Below are 20,077 nucleotides of genomic sequence, written 5' to 3'. Positions count from 1 at the left end.
GAAAGGTACAATACTTTCTTCAATCTCTCCTTCCATCTGTGGCCTTGAATCAGTCAATAAATATCCATTAGGATAGGCAAAAACATCAATATACATAGGAAATTGAAGTCAACAAATGGGTGGGGAAAATGATCTCCATGGAAAGTTTTCCAGTGGTTTTCACCTATTGCAAAAGATCAGTTATGTTTAAACATTAATTGAATTTCCAGAGACTGCTAACAGAGTGTATATTATTTAAGATTCGTACTTTTCATTCCCAACAAAAAAACCTCTTCAGGAAATAGGTAATGAAAGCTGTAACTGTTCCTTGTTTTTTTCATTCAAGATTAATGTTCTGCCCTTATCTTCTTACATTCCCAAAATATCCCTGGGCAACCTGTGCCCAGGCAAACATCCTAAAACAAACTACCAACAAGATTCTCATAAGTTACAAACCTGCAGAGACATCCTGCATATGGTGCTTTCTTGGTCTGTCCTGAGGGACTTATGTATAATTACCAATATCATATTTAAATAATAGTCCTGCAGTTCAGATGGCTCCCTTGTGATTAATGTCACCCAGTTCCTTAATCAAAAGGTGTCAAAATTAATAATTCTCCATAAAAACTACAGAACTATGGCATATTTTACAGAAAAGATAAGGCATAATTCTTAGGTCAGTGTTGTTCTACATGTGGCAGTTGGTGAACCTTCAAAACATTTGATCCCAAAGGTGGCCACAGAGGAAAGATTGAATGGCTGTTGTGGCTATTATTTCAAGATGGGAACAAGAAACTCTGTCCTCACTGGAAATTTTTTTGGAGTATTCTCTTCTGCTCGGACACAAAGCCATGTCTAGAACTGTGGATTGATATGAAATTAAAGAAAGAAAAGCACTGTTCTGAAAAACAAAACCCAGGATGAATAAGTCATGGAGATCCTTCACCTCCCCGGGCAGCCTACCCCCCGGGTGCTGAAAGATGGCACAGGGAAGAGAGACATGCATTGTTCGGGAAGGTTCCCTGGAGGACCAAACTGTCCCACTGAGTAACAGTTGGCCTGTCTTCCCCAGAGGTACAACCAGAGAACCAGAGAAGGAAGCAATGGAATCTAACACCCAGCTGCTCAGAGTCATCCAGGAATTGCGGGCAGAGATCAGCAAACTGGAAAAGGAGAATCAAGCCCTCCGCATGAAACTGGCTTCAGGTAGTCACAGGGCCGCCGGCTCTGGGGGAGATTCAGGAGACGAAGGGGAAGAAGAGGTGCACGGACCGTCTTCAGCAGCCCCTCATGGTGATACTCCCACTGATGCAACGCCAACCACACTGGAACACCAAGGTACTGGGCTTGCACCACTCTCCTGGGCTGTACTGGTCTTTGCATATGTCCTCAACAGTGGGTCTACGATGGTATCGCATAACTGCATTGTTCAGTATTCACAGTGATGGGTTCCCTAGACAAAAAAATTCATTAGCATTCTCAAGCAACCTATTTTAGTAGCACTAAAACAATTTCTGGATATGTTGGGAAGAAACACCAGGTTTGTGGAAATTAATCACCTTAAGAACCACTTAAATGCTGCATAAAGAACACTGAATGTGTATCTCTCAAATGGCATGTTCTCTTGAGCTGGGACAGTGTTGCAGAATAGGTAAGTGTATGGATATCAAAGTCAGACAAGTATGTTGTCAATGATTTGTTACTCAGCCACTTGACTGTGAGCTAGTTATCTGCCGAGGGCCATTACCAAGTAGGAATGACGCATTCGAAATTTCCTTGCCAGCGTACCCCATGTTAAATGACTTGCCTTGGAATTTCGCTGTTGACATTGCATGTAAGGTGACCTTGCTCAAGGAAGGTGGATCCGGGTTTAGAGCTGATCAGGTTTGAGGAAGTATCCCAGTCCTTGGGTTTAGGGCATTCCCAGTTTAAGACCTTGGGTTTTAGGGAAGTTCGATGTTGAGGATTATTGCTGCTGGAATTAGGGCATTCCTGCTGCCTGAGCTCCCATTGAGCTCTCGTGAGATTCAGAGAGCACTTTGGGAAAAAAGCCTCGTGAATTGGGTGGCAGCAGAACTGGGATTACCCCAGAACGTGTGTGGAGGCCGGTGTGAGTTGGGAATAAAGATTTGCTGTTTGAATCTACAAAGCTGTGTGGTGGCTCGTGATTCTGTGCCCAGCCAAGACTGCGGCAGTATCAAACTTCTTTAATCTTCATTTTCCAGATCCAGAAGCATTATGGTACCCAGCTTCTGTTTGTGAGGGTCACCTGCAATTGTATGGACTTAAGGCTCCATATGGCACCTGGCAAGCACACACCATATGGCAGACAGTGGTTCTTAACCACATTTTACAAAGAGCTTTACTGTCTTACGTGAGGCATGTTGCACATGACCCCACCTACTGCACAGAGTGAAGGCTTCCAGAAGTAAGATCAATGTTAAATATAGTCTAGAAATCAAACTTCACCTTTTATAGAAAAGATTTTTTAAATTATAATTATTAATGCATAGTGTCTGGAGGCATTTTTGACGATCATAACTGGTGTAAGGGTGGGAACTATAGCAGTTAGTAGTTAGAAGCCAGGGGAGTCACTAAACTGATGAGCTTCACTGTGGTATTTCTATACATGTATATACCATGCTTTGATGATGCCTACCTTCCCTTCTTTCATTTCTTGCCCCCTCCTCTCATTCATCCTTCTCCCTAATATCCCCCTCTTCTTCTCTAATAGTCCCTTGTCTATTTCCATATCATCTGTCTTACCTTTCTTTTTTATAGTTTCCACATATAAAACATTAAATACTAATCTTTCTGTATTTGCTTATTTCCTTAACATCATGTTCTCTAGATTCATCCAATTTCCTGCAAATGACAGGATTTCCTTCTTCTTTATGGCTGTGTAATACTCCACTGTGTGTGTGTGTGTGTTTCTTTATCCATCCATCTGTTGATAGGCTAATTCCACATCTTGGCTATTACGAATAGTACTGCCAAAATAAACATGAGTACACAAGTATCTCTTTTGTATGCTGACTTCATTTCCTTCAGATAAATACCTAGGAATGGAAAGACAGTGGAATGAGATGGACATCACCACTCTAAATACATGTCCTAGGAATGGTATAGCTGAATCCTATGATAGTTCTATTTTTAATTATTTGAGGAGCCTTTACGCTTTTTCCCATAGTGGCCATACTAATTTACATTCCCAACAACAGCATCTAAGGGTTAGTTAAGACTTTTGATTCTGGAGATTATACATAAGGTCAGAAACCAGCAGAGCAAGAAATATGTTCTGCATTTAAATTGTCAGTGATATATTCAACAACATATTCACATAAAATTGACATACATAATTAACCACTCAAAGTTCTTAATGTCATCTGTCAAGGCTTCAGGCAATGCCATTTGGAGTTTCTGAGCAGATTGACAATGTGCTTCTCTCTATTAGAGTTTCTCTCTCTAGTATGGCACACTAGACCCTACGTTTCAAAGCTGAAAACAGACTCTAATCAGGATCTTTCCCTTTTTGTCAAGTACAGTTATGGACTTGAGTAGCTCTGTCTTCTGATTATGTAATAAAATGGCATAAGGAGATTAGAACTTTTAATGAAAAACAAAAATATATTGGCATTGGTAATATATACTTACTCCAGGGTTTCTCAACCTCTGCACTGGTGTTTTGGACTGAATAATACTTCATTTTGGAGGTCAGGATAATGGGCATTCCCATTATCCTGGGTACTGCAGGATGTTTAGTGACTCCCCTGGCTTCTAACTACTAACTGCTATAGTTCCCACCCTTACACCAGTTATGATCGTCAAAAACGCTTCCAGACACTGTCAAATGTCAGTTGCCGGCAAAAATCATACCCCACACCTGCCACTGAAAGCCACTGCCTTGCTCCAAAAGCAAACAACACTTCTTCAGATCTATTTTCTAGCACACTTTTCCTAATAAGAAAGTTGTGTATCTTTGTCCTGTCTTAAAACAAATATTGCATGGTTCAAAGAGCAAAGAGTAGAACCCTTTCAACTCTCAGGGTCTGAAGATCATCAGGCTTAGTGGAGGTTAAAATATTTGTAAAAATGAAACATATGATGGTTGTCACACTCCTTCAGCACATGAACAATAATGTCCAATGAGACATTGGGAACTCTTGCTAGGTGCATCAACAAAACACAGAAGTGTGATTCACATTTTGCTTGAGAGCCCGGTTGTTTTACTTTAAATATGTATTTGTTTATTAAATGTGATGTAGTACTATAGAGTAAGGAGAATGAATATTGATTGGCTTGAGCCTGAAGACAGCTGGGTGATAGCCCCAGTTTTGTGCTAGTTGTACAAGACTGGGCAGGTCATATCAAATTGCTGATTGTAACATCATCACATAAAAATGAATGGGTTGGGATAGACAAATTCCAAGGCCTCTTCCAACTGTAAGCTTTCTTAATTCAATAAGTGCAATGTGCTTTTATGATCCGTCTCTTTGCCTGTACAACAGGAATAGTGGTAAAACCGGTCTCGGGACTGTCAAGAGGATTAAATGAAATAACACAAATAAGACTCAGCATGAATTATTCACGGTTGTCATATAAGTGGATGTATCAGAAAAATAGTGCTTGACTTGAGTATAAGTTTTTATTAGTATTTTCAGTAATATTTTGCCAACATCAATTGAAATTCATACTTGCAATTGAATCATATAAATCTACCAGACAGGAATTTCCAAAGATCTTCCAGTAGAAACGCCCTTTTTTTTTTTTGAGAATATAAAATCCAGAGAGATTAACAATTTATCTTACCCTTTTTGATAATGAAATGATATAAACCTGGTTTTGAGGAAGAATGATGTAAAATCAGAAGTATGAGTCATGGTGGTACAGGCCTGGTGGTACAGGCCTATGATCCCAGCTACTAGAGAGGCTGAGACAGGAGAATTGCAAGCTTAAGGCCAGACTCAGCAACTTAGCAAGATTGTGTCTCAAAATAGAAGGGGCTTGGGATATGGCTTAGTAGTAGTAGAGCATCCCTGGGTTTAATCCCAAGTACCAAAAGAGAAGAGAGAAAGAGAGAGGGAGACAGAGAAAGAGAGAGAGTGTGTAACCAAAAAACCTGAAAGCAAGTCAGTTGGAACTGAAAATTTGTCTCTTTGCTCTGTGATATATGTAGTAAGAAACAATTAGTCTTTGTGAGTGGAGGATCCTGTTTCCCCTGTAGTCACCTGAGGACACAGAAAGCTGATATAGCTCTGATATAGCTCAGGGTATTTTACCTATTAATATGGATGTTATAAATATAGCTATATGTCTATCCATCAGGAAAATGCAGATCATAAATACACTGAGATTCCATCTCATTCCACTCAGAATGGCAATCATCAAGATTACAAAAAAACAATCCATGGTGGTGAGGATGCAGTGGGGAAAGGAACACTTATGTGCTGTTGGTGGGAATGTAAATTAGTATGGCTGCTATGGAAATCAGTATGGAGGTTCCCCAAACACTAAAAATTAAACTAACGTGCGATCCAGCTGTACTACTCTTTTGTATTTATCAAAAAGAATTAAAGTCATCACTCTTTGAATATATGTGCACAATTCACAGTAGCCAAGTTATGGAATCAGCCTTGATGTCTGTAAACAGATGAATGGAATAAAATGTGGCATATATACACAATGGAATCTTATTTTGCCCTAAAGAAGAATGAAATTATGTCCTTTGCAGGAAAATGGATGGAACTGAAAAGTATCATGTTAAGTGAAATAAGCCAGACATCCAAAGACATACGTCATAGGTTTTCTCTCATATGTGGAAGCAAGAGGGGGAAAAAAGAAAAGAGGGATATCATGAAAGTAGAAGGGAGACCATTAGTGTAGAGGAAGGGGAGGAGGAGGTGGAGTAAGGGAGGGTATTGGAGATGAAATTGATCAGATTATTCTATATGCATGTATGGATGGTTTGGATGTGAGGTATCCCCCAAAAGCTCACGTGTGAGACAATGCAAGGAGGTTCAGAGGAGAAATGATTGTAAGAGCCTTAACCCAGTCTGTGAATTAATCACCTGGTAGGGATTAGTTGAGCAGTAACTGGAAGCAGGTGGGGTGTGGCTGGAGGAGGTGGGGCATTGAGGGTGTGGCTTTGGGGTATATATTTCTATCTGGAGTGGAGTCTCTCTCTCTGCTTCCCGATATTCATGTGAGCTGCTTCCCTCTGCCACACACTCTGCCATGATGTTCTGCCTCATCTTGAGGCCCAATGAATAGAGACTGCTGCCCATGGACGAGACCTGTGAAACCATGAGTCCCCAAATAAACTTTTCCTCCCCTAAAATTGTTCTGGGTCAGATCTTTTCATCACAGCAGAAAAAAAAAACTGACTAAAACATTATACAAATATGTCCCAATGAAACCCATTATTCTGCATAATTAACATGTGTATGTATACATATGTATACACACGTACGTATATGTTATAAGAATGCAGGGTGCCCGCTCAGAATGAGTCCTTGTTGAATAAATGCTCAAGGAAACCTCAGTATGTGCCTAAATATTTGGAAGAGATGAAATCTAGCCACTGCTTTCAGGAATGGTCCCTCTCCCCTTCTACCCTGTGCCACCTGGGCCTTGGGACTGTTAGGAAAGAGGTAATTTGCTGCAGAGAAGATAAAAGAAACCATGCATTCCAGGGAACTCGCAGCATTGCCATTTTTTCAATTTGCTCATCTCCTTTACTAGCACATAAACTGCATTTGGAAATGATCTTTGAAATTGTGCTAAGGATGTTGGGATGCTGTGTTGACTATCTCTTCCCTTGTGTTGATGAGAAACTGAAGGACACACACTATTTGTGACCCAGGGAGATGAACAAAGAGCTTATTGCTAATCAGTTCCACATTGAGTGTAGGGCCCAAATAAAAATAAACTCAGCTTCACTATCACAGCATGATTTCCCCTGTTGTTTCCTGCGATTCAGTATGAAGGGTTGTCGTCTAACCCATTTAAACAGAAATGTTCACGTTTGCCAGTAGTGGCAAATCTGTTTTACATAGTTATGAAAGTTATGTATCATAGCCAAAGAAAGTGTTTCCAGTTAACTTATGAACAGAATTTGCAGTTAATCACTTCAGATAGATTTGAACTTAACTCTCCCCAGAATCTTCTCTAAACTTGGTCTTCTGCTCTTCCAAACTACACAAAGCTAAGGAAATCTCCACTTCATGCATTTGCCATAATAATTTTATGTCTTCTTTCTGCAGAGGCAGGAAGCAAATTTAATAAATAATTATACTTCTGAGTTTCTAACGCATGACACAATGTGTAATGTTTTTACACTCCCATGAGAATTATTAGCAAAGCTATGATGAGAAAGAGAAAAGGGTCCAAAAGATGAAAACCAAACCATGAGGTCAGTGTTGTTGGCCTCCTCGATAATAAGTGGATATCCAAGGAGAATTCAAAATAGAAGCAGGGTGCTGTGGTGCACACCTGTAATTCTAGCAACTCAGGAGACTGAGGCAGAAGGATCGCAAGTTCAAGGCCAGCCTCTACAACTTAGTGAGACCCTCAACAACTTAGCAAGAATTCATCTCAAAATAAAAAGGAATGTGGCTCAGTGGTAAACTGCCCCTGAGTTCAATCCCTAGTGCCAAAAAAAAAAAAAAAAAAAAAAAAAAAAAAAAAAAGGTCAAGTGACAAGTTCCAGGTAGCAGTTAGTACAGTGTGAGAGTTGGGATTTGACAAAGCTCCCCTAAAATGAAACTCTTTTCATCAGGGTTCTTTAGTTTCAAGGAACAGAGAAGATTTTATTTACCTCAAGAAAGGATCTTATTGGAAAAAACAGACAGAAATTGCACTGAAAGCCCTCAGGAGCTAAGGCCAGGGCTCTCTCTCCACCTCACCCAGGGTCACTCCAACTGCCTGTGCATCTTCTCTTCTTTCCACAGGTCTTCTTTGCTCTCATCACTCCTTCAACAGGTTTCCTCATAATAACTTTACCATGGAACCAAAACACACAATAACAGGCCAGTTAGAGCAACCACTGGATCACTGGGGCATTCAAGTGGCCATTCAGGTGACCATTCAGGTCAGGGATGGTGGATGAGCCAGTTCTAGAGTGAGGGTGAGGAGGCCATCAAGAACTGGCATCTCAAAAAGTCCCACATTATTCCAATTTTAAGTCCTGGGTTTATTATCTATTTATGACTAGGTCTATCTTCCTCATTTAATTTTTTAAATTAATTGATACTGTTTTAATTGTATATATTTATGGGGTATAGTGTGATAATTTGATATAAGTATGCAATGTGTAATGCTCAAGGAATTAGCATTTCCATCTTGAACATTTTTTCCATTTTCGACCAATACATTTTATTTGTTCATATTAATAGAGTATAATGTGATATTTCAACATGTGTATATTATGCACATGGCTCAAATCAGGATCATGAACACTTCTCTCTCCTGAACATTGCTTTGTGACTGGAACCTTTGAGTGCCTCTTTTCTAGTTATCCATAATAACAGCTTATCCGTAAGCTATTGTGAACAGATGCTGCATTCTCACAATGATTTTTTAAAAGCAAAAATTTAAACAGGGCTGGGGATATAGCTCAGTTGGTAGAGTACTTACCTTGCATGCACAAGGCCCTGGGTTCAATCCCCATCGCCACAAAAATAAAATAAAATAAAATAAAAACTTAAACAGCTTCTAGTCACCTCCTTCACTGGTCTCTCTCCCCTGCCCCTATCAGCCCCATCTTTCCCTGTATGAATCATGTCATGTATTGTTTGGTTATTATCTGTCTTCCACAAACGACTATAAGCTCGCTGCAAGCAAGAATTTTATATTCATTATCACACCCTCGTTTAGAAAAAGTGACTGCTACATGGTTAGCCCTCAACTGACATTTGTAAAATAAATCAGTAAATAGTTGTCTTTTGTGCAAGAAATGAAACAAAAATAATAGTTTTGTTTAGTTAGAGTCAATAAAGTGTGATTGACATAATTTTCCACATGTGGATGTCATTAAGGGTAGAATCATGTTTAACTTGAATTTTTTGTCTCCCCTGCAGGAAATGTCATGATTGTTAGGCGCTATTCCATATCTTCATCAGCTCATTCATTTACTGCAAATGATCCCTGGAAAACTAGGAAAAGACATCCAAATGGTGGAATCGTGGAAGCTCAGGGACCAGTTAAGTCACTGACATGTTCTTCAGTTACAAAGCAGGACAACCAAGACAAGATGTTGGCCACAGATTCTTTTAGCAACAGTAGTTCCAGCCAAAGAGCTTCTCCTGAGCATGCTTTCAGGTGCAGGTAATGTTCACTGTGCTAGGCACATGCTTAAGATTGGATCAAAATTATTTCCATCTGATTTATATCCATTTGGGGAATCCATAGGAACAAAAAAAATTTTTAGGTCAAATCTTACAAACACACTCTGATACTTCAAGTAAGCATAAAACATAAGCTGTCAATCGTTCATCAGGCCTTAGCAATGATGTTCTGAGCTAGGCACCAACAACACAAGAGTCAGCAAAAGTAAGCCATTATGTTCAAAACTCTCATTTAATCCTAGAGACACACAGCAAACTGCCCACACAACAAAGTGTTTCTGGGCACGTTAGGAGCTGAGCAGACAGTTGCTCTCAGAGAGAACTCTTCCTGTGGAGGAACATGACTTAATGGGCTGGATGGGCTTTAGGGTCTTTGAAGCACTCTTCAGGCAAAACTCAAAAGGGCCAAGAGTCAAAGGGAAAGCCAAACTGTCTCCAAATTTTAAAAATTGGTATTTGCAGAGTTAGGCATAGCCTAAGAATGAGAGGAATTTGACAGAATGTTTGAGAGACAGGTTTGGGGTCTTCAAGAGGAATCTTAGCCAGTGACCCCTGCAGCAGGGAGAGTCAAGGAGTCTTCTAGAACGAAAGTGTCATATTAAGCATAATTGATGGACCTACCATGCTGGAGTGTGGCCTCCTTTCCCCCACCCTCTGCCTCCCTACCTTCCAACCCCTAGTGAGGCCCTGACTCCAGCAAAGTCTCCACACATCTGTCTTGTGTGAATAAAAGGAGGAAAATCAAGAAAAGAAAACCAGAGCTTCATGATTAGCTTATCAGAGAAAAGAGAAAGTAGAAAATACAAATGTTGAGAGAGTAAGTGAATCATCTCCTTTGGTGGTAACAGAATATCCAATCAAGGGATAACCATAAGTAACAGCGCTGCAGGAATTCTTGTAAGTATTGCAAAGAGCACAGACCTCCCACAGGATGTGGGATTCAGAAGTTGAGCCAGTTTTATTTGGATTTCAAAAGACAGAAAGAAAATTGTGTGTCCTTTGTAGAAAGTTCCATCCTAGGAACAGAGAAGAGCCTGAATCATAAAGGAAGGCTGGATTTAGTCAGGCAAAGAAAAATGGAAACGTTAACATAAGTAAAACAAAAAAAGACGTGAAGGCAAAAAAAAAAAAAAAACATGACATTAACAGAAACCAAAAGTCGTGATGTGAATGAGGATGGAGAGATGAGCAGAATCTGTCATCAGGGGCCTTCTGTGGCATGCTAAGGGATATGGGCTACATCCTGTAACTATTGGGAGGCTAGTGAACAATTCATTGTCATTTGAAATCTTTCAATGCACAGGATTATTTAGAAATGTTACAAACACTGATGTAGACATCTACAAGAGTTCTATCGCATTTGCTTCAGATACTTTTATGTATAGGAGAAATGAAATGTGACTAATTAAGAGGAAGGCCTTATCTCTCTCTTCCCCCAACCCTCTCAGGGGCCAATGTCATCTCGAGTTTGGTTTCGATCTTTCCAACCTGTTTTTCTGCTTGAATTACATATAGTCATCTATTCAATAATTATGTCCTGAGTGTGTTCTTCCTGCTGGGCAAGATTCGAGGCCCTAGCATACAGCAGGGAACAACTGCCACGGATCCCCGCCCTCCTGGACCTTGTTTCTTTGTAACATGATAATCAGTGAACATGAAAATTGAGAAAGGGTACATTATGTCAGATGCTGTGAGGAAAAACAAAGCAAAATAGAGGGCAAGGGTGAGAGGAGCCAGCATTGTTAGAATATTTGCTGCCATAGCCAAAAAGGGCCTCACCACTTGAGAACAGAAGGAGCGAGGGATGGTACCTCAGGGAAGAACTCGGCAGGCCTTGCAAACAGCACATGTGAAACACCAGGCAGGAGCATGACTGATGTGTTCAAGGACAGGCAAGGCGCCGGGCTGCCAGCAAGGGAGCAAGCAGCCTGGAGCAGAAAGACGGAGAGACAAAGAGCCAAGGGCGGTTTCCCCACCTCCAACAACTCTGGATTTATTCCAGGGAATTGGGGTGCGTCACCTGCTCTTTTCATTTAAAAAAAAAAAAAGGATCATGTTGGGAGCCCTGTTGTGAAAAGACTATGAAAGAACAACACCTAAAACAAGGAGACCAGATTTAGACCAGGCTCTAAAGTCCTCTAGGCAAAGGGTGATCATTTCTCTGCCACAGTAGGAACATTGGATATATTTTCTGAATATGTTTAGAAGATGGTGCCAAACAGATTTGTTGAAAGATGAGATATGGGATATGGAAACAAGAAGTATATGCAGAGCCACTGGATTTCAATGGCCATGTTTCTTCAGAGAGGGAAGAGGAAAGGCAGAGGTTTGGTTTTTTTAGTTTTTGTTTTTTGTTTTTAATTTGTTTTCTCTAGAAAAGGAAGGAAAAATACATGACACACCCACACACCCCTTACAAATTGCAAAATATAAATGCAATATACAAAGAAAAAACACACAAAAAAGGAAAATCCTCCATAATCCCACTACCAAATGCCTACTTTTTAGATTTTCATTGATCTCTTGTGTCTATACATTTTGAAATTGAAGAATGAACATGTATTAAAATGTCTTATTGTTTATACTTAACCAGACTATAAATGCTAACTGAGAATTATAGTACTATTGATATTCCCATTTCAATTTTTATATTTTCTATGATAGTTTGAGAACATAACCAATGTTCATAAAGTATTATTTTTCTGAAGTAAAATGTTTTCCAACTTCCAGGCTGCCAACTCACAAATAGGTATAACACAATCCATTTCTAATTTAGAAGTTAGTTTAATTTGAATGACTGAGACAATTGTAGGATTATATTAAAAGAATAAAGTCAGTATTGGCTTAAAATCAACATCAGAATTGGTATAAAATCCACTAGATGCAGAACTTTAGTGTATGATTTAAGTATATTTTTTATTGTAGTCCTTTTCTATTTTGTCCCTTACATTCTCAGGAATTAACTAGTAAAGTGACATGTCATTACATTATTTTTCTGATTGTTTGGGAAATTCATTTACCTCCTAATAACTTTCAAAGAATTTTACAAAGGTTTACGGAGAACCAATTTGTTGGAAATAGATTTTGAATCATATCAGACATCATACCTAATTTGCTTGTGAACTTTTCCATTATTCTACCATGAAAGCATTTTTTTTAGAATAATGCCAATGTCAATATTTTTAAGAACCAAAGCTTTCCAGAAACTAGAGATAGGATTTTAATTTTCATTTAATTTCAACAAAGAAATACAATCTTTTCTTCCTGGGTTTCAAGGGGGTGGGGGTGGGGGAGCAATCCCAAGCTGTTAACAAGGAAAGGGTCCAGACAGACAGTTGAAAGTTAAAATGCTGTTTATTTCATTTTCTAATTAAAGAAAGAAGCTAGTTGCATTCCAATAAGTGTATTCTCTCCTTTTCCAAATGGAAATGGTTAAGAAGATGGTCTCTGGAATCAGATGGCTAAATTCCCAACTCCATCACTGACAAACAACGTGGCCTTGGAAAGAGTTATTAGTGTTGTTTGCCACACGAATTACTCTTCTGTGAAAAGGGAATCATAACAACAGTTACCTCATAGACTTAGTGAGGAATAAGTGAAATAGTCCAGTGAATGCTCCATAATTGGCTACGGTCATCATTATGTTATTGATTCCAACATATGAACGCCTGGCCAGCCTTCCTCCCCAGGGGAAGGTGCAGATGTGTTTCCTGAGGTCCGGGCCATAAATGCCATTCTGTGAAGTTATAACCTTATCTACCCATAAAGAGGACAATGCTGGGGGTGGGGGGAGCACTCATTTTTAAACACAGCTCTTTAGACTTATTCTTAAGAGCCATTTGCCCTGGTTTACATCAAAATTCGATATAACGCTTTAGAGATAAAAATAAGAAGTAAGGAAAATGAAAGGAGATTGCACAGGTTACACTGGGCAATTGCTGTTTCCCCTTGTTCCATTTGTTGTTGAGGCATGATGGATAGCCGGTGAACTCAGAGTTGAAAACCAGCAGATGGGGCTGGGAATGTGGCTCAAGCGGTAGCGCGCTCGCCTGGCATGCGTGCGGCCCGGGGTTCCATCCTCAGCACCACATACCAACGAAGATGTTGTGTCCGCCGAGAACTAAAAAATAAATATTAAAAATTCTCTCTCTCTCTCTCTCTCTCTCTCTCTCTCTCTCTCTCTCTCTCTCTCTCTCTCTCTCCTCTCTCACTCTCTCTTTAAAAAAAAAAAGAAAAGAAAACCAGCAGATGGGTCTGGATTATAAGATAAAATTGCTGCAAAATTTCTGCTTCATTTCAACTGAAGAGATTTTGTTGCAAGACTGTTTGCTTAAGTCAGTGTGATATTCCACTTGCATCAAGCTAATAACCAATCCTCTGAGGTACAGACCCTCCTTCAATAGTTTCAAATGCACTATTCACTGGGCTTAATTAAAAGCCAATTGCAATAATTTTTTTTCTCATGACTTTTTTATTTTAATTTGTTATATATGATAACAGAATGCATTACAATTCATAGGAAACATATAGAGCACAATTTTTCTTGTCTCTGGTTGTGCACAAAGTAGAGTCACATCCTTCATGTCTTCATATATGTACTTAGGGTAACGATAACCATTGCATTCCACCATCTTTCCTACCCTTATACCCTCTCCGTCTCCCTCCCTCCCCTTTTCCCCTTTGCTCTATCTAGAGTTCATTTAATCCTCCCACCCCCCCCCCAAGCATATTATGGATCACCATCCTTAAATCAGAGAAATCATTCAGCATTTGGTTTTGGGGGATTGGCTAATTTCACTTAGCATTATATTCTCCAGCTCCATCCATTTGCTTGCAAATGCCATGATCTTATTTTCTTTTAATGCTGAATAATATTCAATTGTGTATATATACCACATTTTCTTTATCCATTCATCTACTGAAGGGCATCTAGGTTGGTTCCACAGTTTAGCTATTGTGAATTGTGCTGCTGTAAACATTGATGTGGCTGTGTCCCTGTGGTATGCTGTTTTTAAGTCCTTTGGGTATAGACCAAGGAGAGGGATACCTGGGTCAATGGTGGTTTCATTCACAGTTTTCCAAGGATTCTCCATACTGCTTTCCATATTGGCTGCACCAATTTGCAGTCCCACCAGCAATGTATGAGTGTGCCTTTTTCCCCAAATCCTCGCCAACACTTATTGTTGTTTGTCTTCAAAATAGCTGCCATTCTGACTGAAGTGAGATGAAATCTTAGAGTAGTTTTGATTTGCATTTCTCTAACTGCTAGAGATATTGAACGTTTTTTCATATATTTGTTGATTGATTGTATATCTTCTTCTGAGAAGTGTCCGTTCAGTTCCTTGGCCCATTTATTGATTGGGTTATTTGGTTTTTTGGTGTTAAGATTTTTGAGTTCTTTATTCTAGAGATTAGTGCTCTATCTGACATGCATGTAGTAAAAATTTGTTCCCAATTAGTAGATTCTCTATTCACCTCACTAATTGTTTATTTCGCTGAGAAGAAGCTTTTTAGTTTGAATCCATCCATTCATTCATTCTTTTTTTTTTGATATTAATTCTTGTGCTATATGAGTCTTACTAAGGAAGCGGGGGTCTAATCTGACATGATGAAGATTAGGGCCTACTTTTTCTTCTTATAGACGCAGTGTCTCTGGTTTAATTCCTAGATCCTTGATCCACTTTGAGTTGAGTTTTGTGCATGGTGAGAGATAGCGGTTTAATTTCATTTTGTTGCATATGGATTTCCAATTTTCCCAGCACCATTTGTTGAAGAGGGTATCTTTTCTCCAATGTATGTCTTGACACCTTTTCAAATATAAGATAACTGTAATTATGTGGGTTAGTCTCTGTGTCCTCTATTCTGTACCATTGGTCTATGAGTCTATTTTGGTGCCAATACCATGCTTCTTTTGTTACTATGGCTCAGTAGTATAGTTTAAGCTCTGATACAGTGATGCCACCTGCTTCACTCTTCTTGCTAAGGATTGCTTTAGCTATTCTGGGTCTCTTATTTTTCCAGATGAATTTCATGACTGCTTTTTCTATTTCTATGAGGAATGTCATTGGGATTTTGATTGGAATTGCATTAAATCTGTATAGTATGGTAATTTTGATAATATTATTCTGCCTGTCCAAGAATATGGGAGATTTTTTCATCTTCTAAGGTCTTCTTTAATTTCTTTCTTTAGCATTCTATAGTTTTCATTGTAGAGGTCTTTCATCTCTTTCATTGATTCCCAAGTTTTTTTTTTGTTTTGTTTTTGTTTTTGTTTTATTTTGAGGCTATTGTAAATGGGATAGTTTTCCTCATTTCCCTCTCTGAGGATTTGTCACTTATATACAGAAATGCCTTTGATTTATGGGTGCTGATTTTTTTATCACACTGCTTTGCTGAATTCATTTTCTAGTTCTAGAATTTTTCTGGTGGAATTTTTGGGGTCTTCTAGGTACAGAATCATATTCTTGGCAAATAGTGCTTGTTTGAGTTCTTCTTTACCTATCCATATTCCCTTAATTTCTTTGGTCTGTCTGATTGCTCTGGCCAGCATTTCAAGAACTATGCTAAATATAAGGGGTGAAAGAAGGCATCCCTGTCTTATTCCACTTTTTAGAGAGAATGCTTTCTATTTTTCTCCATTTAGAATGATGTTGGCCTTGGGTTTTGCATAGATAGCTTTTACAATGTTGAGGTATGTTACTACTATCCATAGTTTTCTAGTGTTTTGAACATGAAGGGGTACTATATTTTGTTGAATGTTTTTTTTTTGCATCTATTGAGATGATCATATGGTTCTTATCTTTAAGTCTATTGATGAGATTAATTACATTTATTGATTTCTGTATGTTGAACCAACCTCAAATCACTGGAATGAACCCCACTTGATCATGGTGTACTATATTTTTGGTATGTTTTTATATTTGATTTGCCAGAATTTTATTGAGAATTTTTGCATCTATGTTCATTAAAGATATTGGTCTAATTTTTTCTTTTTTTATGTGTCTTTGTCTGGTTTTGGAATCAGGGTGATATTGGCCTCATAGAATGAGTTTGGAAGTGCTCCCTCTTTTTCTGTTTCCTGAAATAAGTTGAAGAGTATTTGTATTAATTCTTCTTTAAAGGTCTTGTAGAACTTGACTGTTTATCTACCAGTCCTGGACTTTTCTTGGTTGGTAGGCTTCTGATGGTGTCTTCTATTTTGTCGCTTGAAATTGATCTGTTTAAATTGTGTATATCATTCTGATTCAATTTGGGCAAATCATATGACTCTAGAAAATTTTCAATGCCTTCAATATTTTCTATTTTATTGGAGTACAAGTTTTCGAAATAATTTCTAGTTATCTTCTGTATTTCTGTAGTGTCTGTTGTGATACTACCTTTTTCATCATGTATGTTAGTAATTTGAGTTTTCTCTCTCCTTCTCTTTCTTTGTTGGAATGGCTAAGGGTCTGTCAATTCTATTTATTTTTTCAAAGAACCAACTTTTTGTTTTGTCAATTTTTTCAATTACTTATTTTGTTTAAAGGTCATTGATTTCAGCTCTGATTTTAATTATTTCCTGTTTTCTACTGTTTTTGGTGTAGATTTGTTCTTTTTCTAGAGCTTTGAGATGTAATGTTAGGTCATTTTTTTTTTGTTGACTTTTTCATCTTTTAAGAAATGAACTTCATGCAATGAGCTTTCCTCTTAGAACTGCCTTCATAGTGTCCCAGAGATTTCAATATGTTGTATCTGTGTTCTCATTTACCTCTAAAAATGTTTTAATCTCCTCCTTGATGTCTTCTGCAAGCCATTGTTCATTCAGTATCATATTATTTAGTCTCCAGGTGTTGGAGTGGCTTTTATTTTTTATTTTCTCATTGATTTCTAATTTCATTTCATTATGATCTGATAGAATGCAAGTAGTATCTCTACTTTTTTATATTTGCTAAGAGTTGCTTTGTGGCATAATATATGGTTTGTTTTAGAGAAGGATCCATGTGCTGCTGAGAAGAAAGTGTATTCACTTGTTGAAGGGTGAAATATTCTATATCAGTTAAGTCTAAGTTATTGATTGTATTATTGAGTTCTATAGTTTCTTTGTTCAGCTTTTGTTTGGAAGATATATACAGTGGTAAAAGACATGTGTTAGTCACCCAAAATTATTGTGTTGTGGTCTATTTGACTCTTGAACTTGAGAAGAGTTTGTTTGATGAATATAGATGCTCCGTTGTATGAGCATATATATTTATAATCGTTATGTCTTGTTGGTGTATAGTTCCCTTGAGCAGTATGTAATGTCCTTCTTTATCCCTTTTGATTAACTTTAGCTTGAAGTCTATTTGATATAAAGATGGAAACCCCTGCTTGCTCCTGCAGTCCATATGAGTGGTATGGTTTTTCCCAAACTTTCACCTTCAGTCTGTGGATGTCTTTTCCTATACAATGAGCCTCTTGGAGGCAGCATATTGTTGTTGTTGTTGTTGTTGTTTTAATCCAATATGCTAGCCTATGTCTTTTGATTGATGAGTTTAGGCCATTAACTTTCAGGGTTATTATTGAGACATGATTTGTATTCCCAGCCATTTTTGTTTACTTTTGGTATTTAACGTGATTTGGTTTTTTTCTCTGATTAGGTTTTCCTTTAGTGTAATACCTTCCTTTGCTGATTTTCATCATTGTTTTTCATTTCCTCTTTGTGGAATATTTTGCTGAGGATGATCTGTAGTACAGGCTTTCTAGTTGTAAATTCTTTTAACTTTTGTTTATGACAGAAAGTTTTGATTTCATCATCAAATCTAAAGCTTAATTTTGCTGCATATAAGATTCTTGGTTGGCATCCATTTTCTTTCAGAGCTTGGTATATGTTCTCCTGGCTTTGAGGGTCTGGGTTGAAAAATCTGCTGAGATACGAATTAGTCTCCCACTCTGTGTGATCTGATTCCTTTCTGTGGCTATTAAGATTCTACTCTTATTCTGTATGCTAGTCATTTTCATTATAATGTAGCTTGGTGTAGATCTGTTATAATTTTGTACATTTGGTGTCCCATAAGCCTCTTGTATTTGGTTTTCCAATTCATTCTTCATGCTTGGGAAGTTTTCTGATATTATCTCATTGAAGAGATTTTACATTCCTTTAGTTTGAAACACTGTGCCTTCCTCTATCCCAATAACTCTTAGATTTTGTCTTTTGATGCGTTCCATAATTATTGGATGTTCTGTTCGTGGTTTCTTACTATCTTCACTGTGTGGTCAACTTTATTTTCCAGATGGTATACTTTGTCTTCATTATCTGACATTTTTTCTTCCAAGTGATTTAATCTGTTGGTTATGCTTTCTATTGAATTTTTTATTTGGTTTATTGTTTCCTTCATTTCAAGGATTTCTGACTGTTTTTTTTTTCAGAGTCTCTTTCTCTTTCTTGAAGTAATCTTTTGCTACCTGTATTTGCTCTCTTATTTCTTTGATCAATTTTTGCCTATATTTGCTCATTTAGATCACTCTTTAATTCACAGATCATTTTAGTTATGAACCTTCTGAACTCCTTCTCTGACATTTCATCAACTTCGCTGTCCATGGGTTCTGTTATTGTAGTATTCTGGTTTGTTTGGGGCACTTTCCTCCCTTGTTTTTTCATGTTGTCTATGTGTCTTCCTTCCTTGCAGTGTGGATCTGAGATGTAACAGTTTCTTTCCTATATTCTTGCAGTACATGTGCAGATGGTCTATACCTCACCTTGATGTTGGGCTTCCAGAACCTGTGGTGTCCCTCAATGGATGCTACTACAACTAAAGTTGGTGGCGGCAATAGCTGAGATAATTTGAGATGATAGTGGAGGTGCCCCAAGACGAAAACAATGTCTTACAAAGATGGGGCTAAAAAGGTGGGCCTCACACTGTCTTTGGGATGCCTGCTCTGAGATGCAGCTGCTTCTAGGCCTGGTCTGTTGTCAAAAAGGTAGGGGCTACTGCTGAGGAAGGCTATGGCGATGACTGCAGTGTCCCAAGATGGAAGTGGGTTAGGCTTAGGCTCCCAGGTGGTGGAGGGTGTCGAACCCTGACATATCCCAGGCCTGGGTCCCACGGATGTTGGTGTGGGCGGATCTGGGCCAGGCCTGAGCTCTGGCAGGGGTCTGCTGGCCCTGTGCTTGTGCTCCGACAGGTATCTGCAGCTGGCAGGATGGACCTGGGCCTACTGTGAGCCTGGACCCTGCACAGATCAGTCCCAATATATTATTATTATTGAATAACTAAACAAAAAAAACTATCATAATACAGTACATAAACATTGAAGACAGTATTTAGTGTTGGGCAAAAATAGCAAATGTAACATATTAAGGCTCAGTAAAAGCCCTTCTTCTGCTTTCTGTAGGGACAAGATCAAGACGGTCAGCTTCCTGTTACCTAGGAGCATGTCTTCATGTTCCAAAAATTCAAGTTCTTTGAAATGCTCACCAAATCAGACCTCCAACCAGCTAAGTGCTATTGCAGAATAGGACACGCAAGGCAGTAGATGTAACAAGAACATCAAGATGCGAGCATCAAGGCCTAGCTGGACCTGTGCCTTTCCCTGCCCAGAACTCTGGCAAGATGAGCAGTAGACACATGGAATGCCAAGTGTCTGGAGAATGGACTTGCTCAGCCTAGGAATGCAAGTGATGCCCTTTTGTTTTTATTAAATACTAAGGACCTATGCGTGTGCAGTGGCCACTGCTTGTCATGCAGCATGTGAACGATTAAATTTGAGCCTGTGCTAAGTATCCCATCTCTGTACTC

The 20,077-nt window shown here is 38.6% G+C and overlaps 1 protein-coding gene across 1 annotated transcript; it reads left to right on the top strand.

Annotated features, from left to right (window-relative positions):
- Positions 1-466: 466 nt before the first annotated feature.
- CCDC195 (coiled-coil domain containing 195) lies at positions 467-19,797 on the top strand (the record flags this gene model as incomplete). Its single annotated transcript, XM_081261750.1, has 4 exons — positions 467-1,411; positions 7,960-8,078; positions 9,057-9,303; positions 19,674-19,797. The coding sequence occupies exons 1-4, from the start codon at positions 960-962 to the stop codon at positions 19,795-19,797; spliced, it is 942 nt and encodes a 313-aa protein (XP_081117876.1). The 5' UTR covers positions 467-959.
- Positions 19,798-20,077: the final 280 nt, after the last annotated feature.

This window comes from Spermophilus citellus (assembly GCF_964194105.1).
Source record: "Spermophilus citellus genome assembly, chromosome: 11".
Taxonomy (NCBI): domain Eukaryota; kingdom Metazoa; phylum Chordata; class Mammalia; order Rodentia; family Sciuridae; genus Spermophilus; species Spermophilus citellus.
Note: the sequence above shows the minus strand (reverse complement) of the source record. Positions and strands in the feature narration are given on the sequence as shown.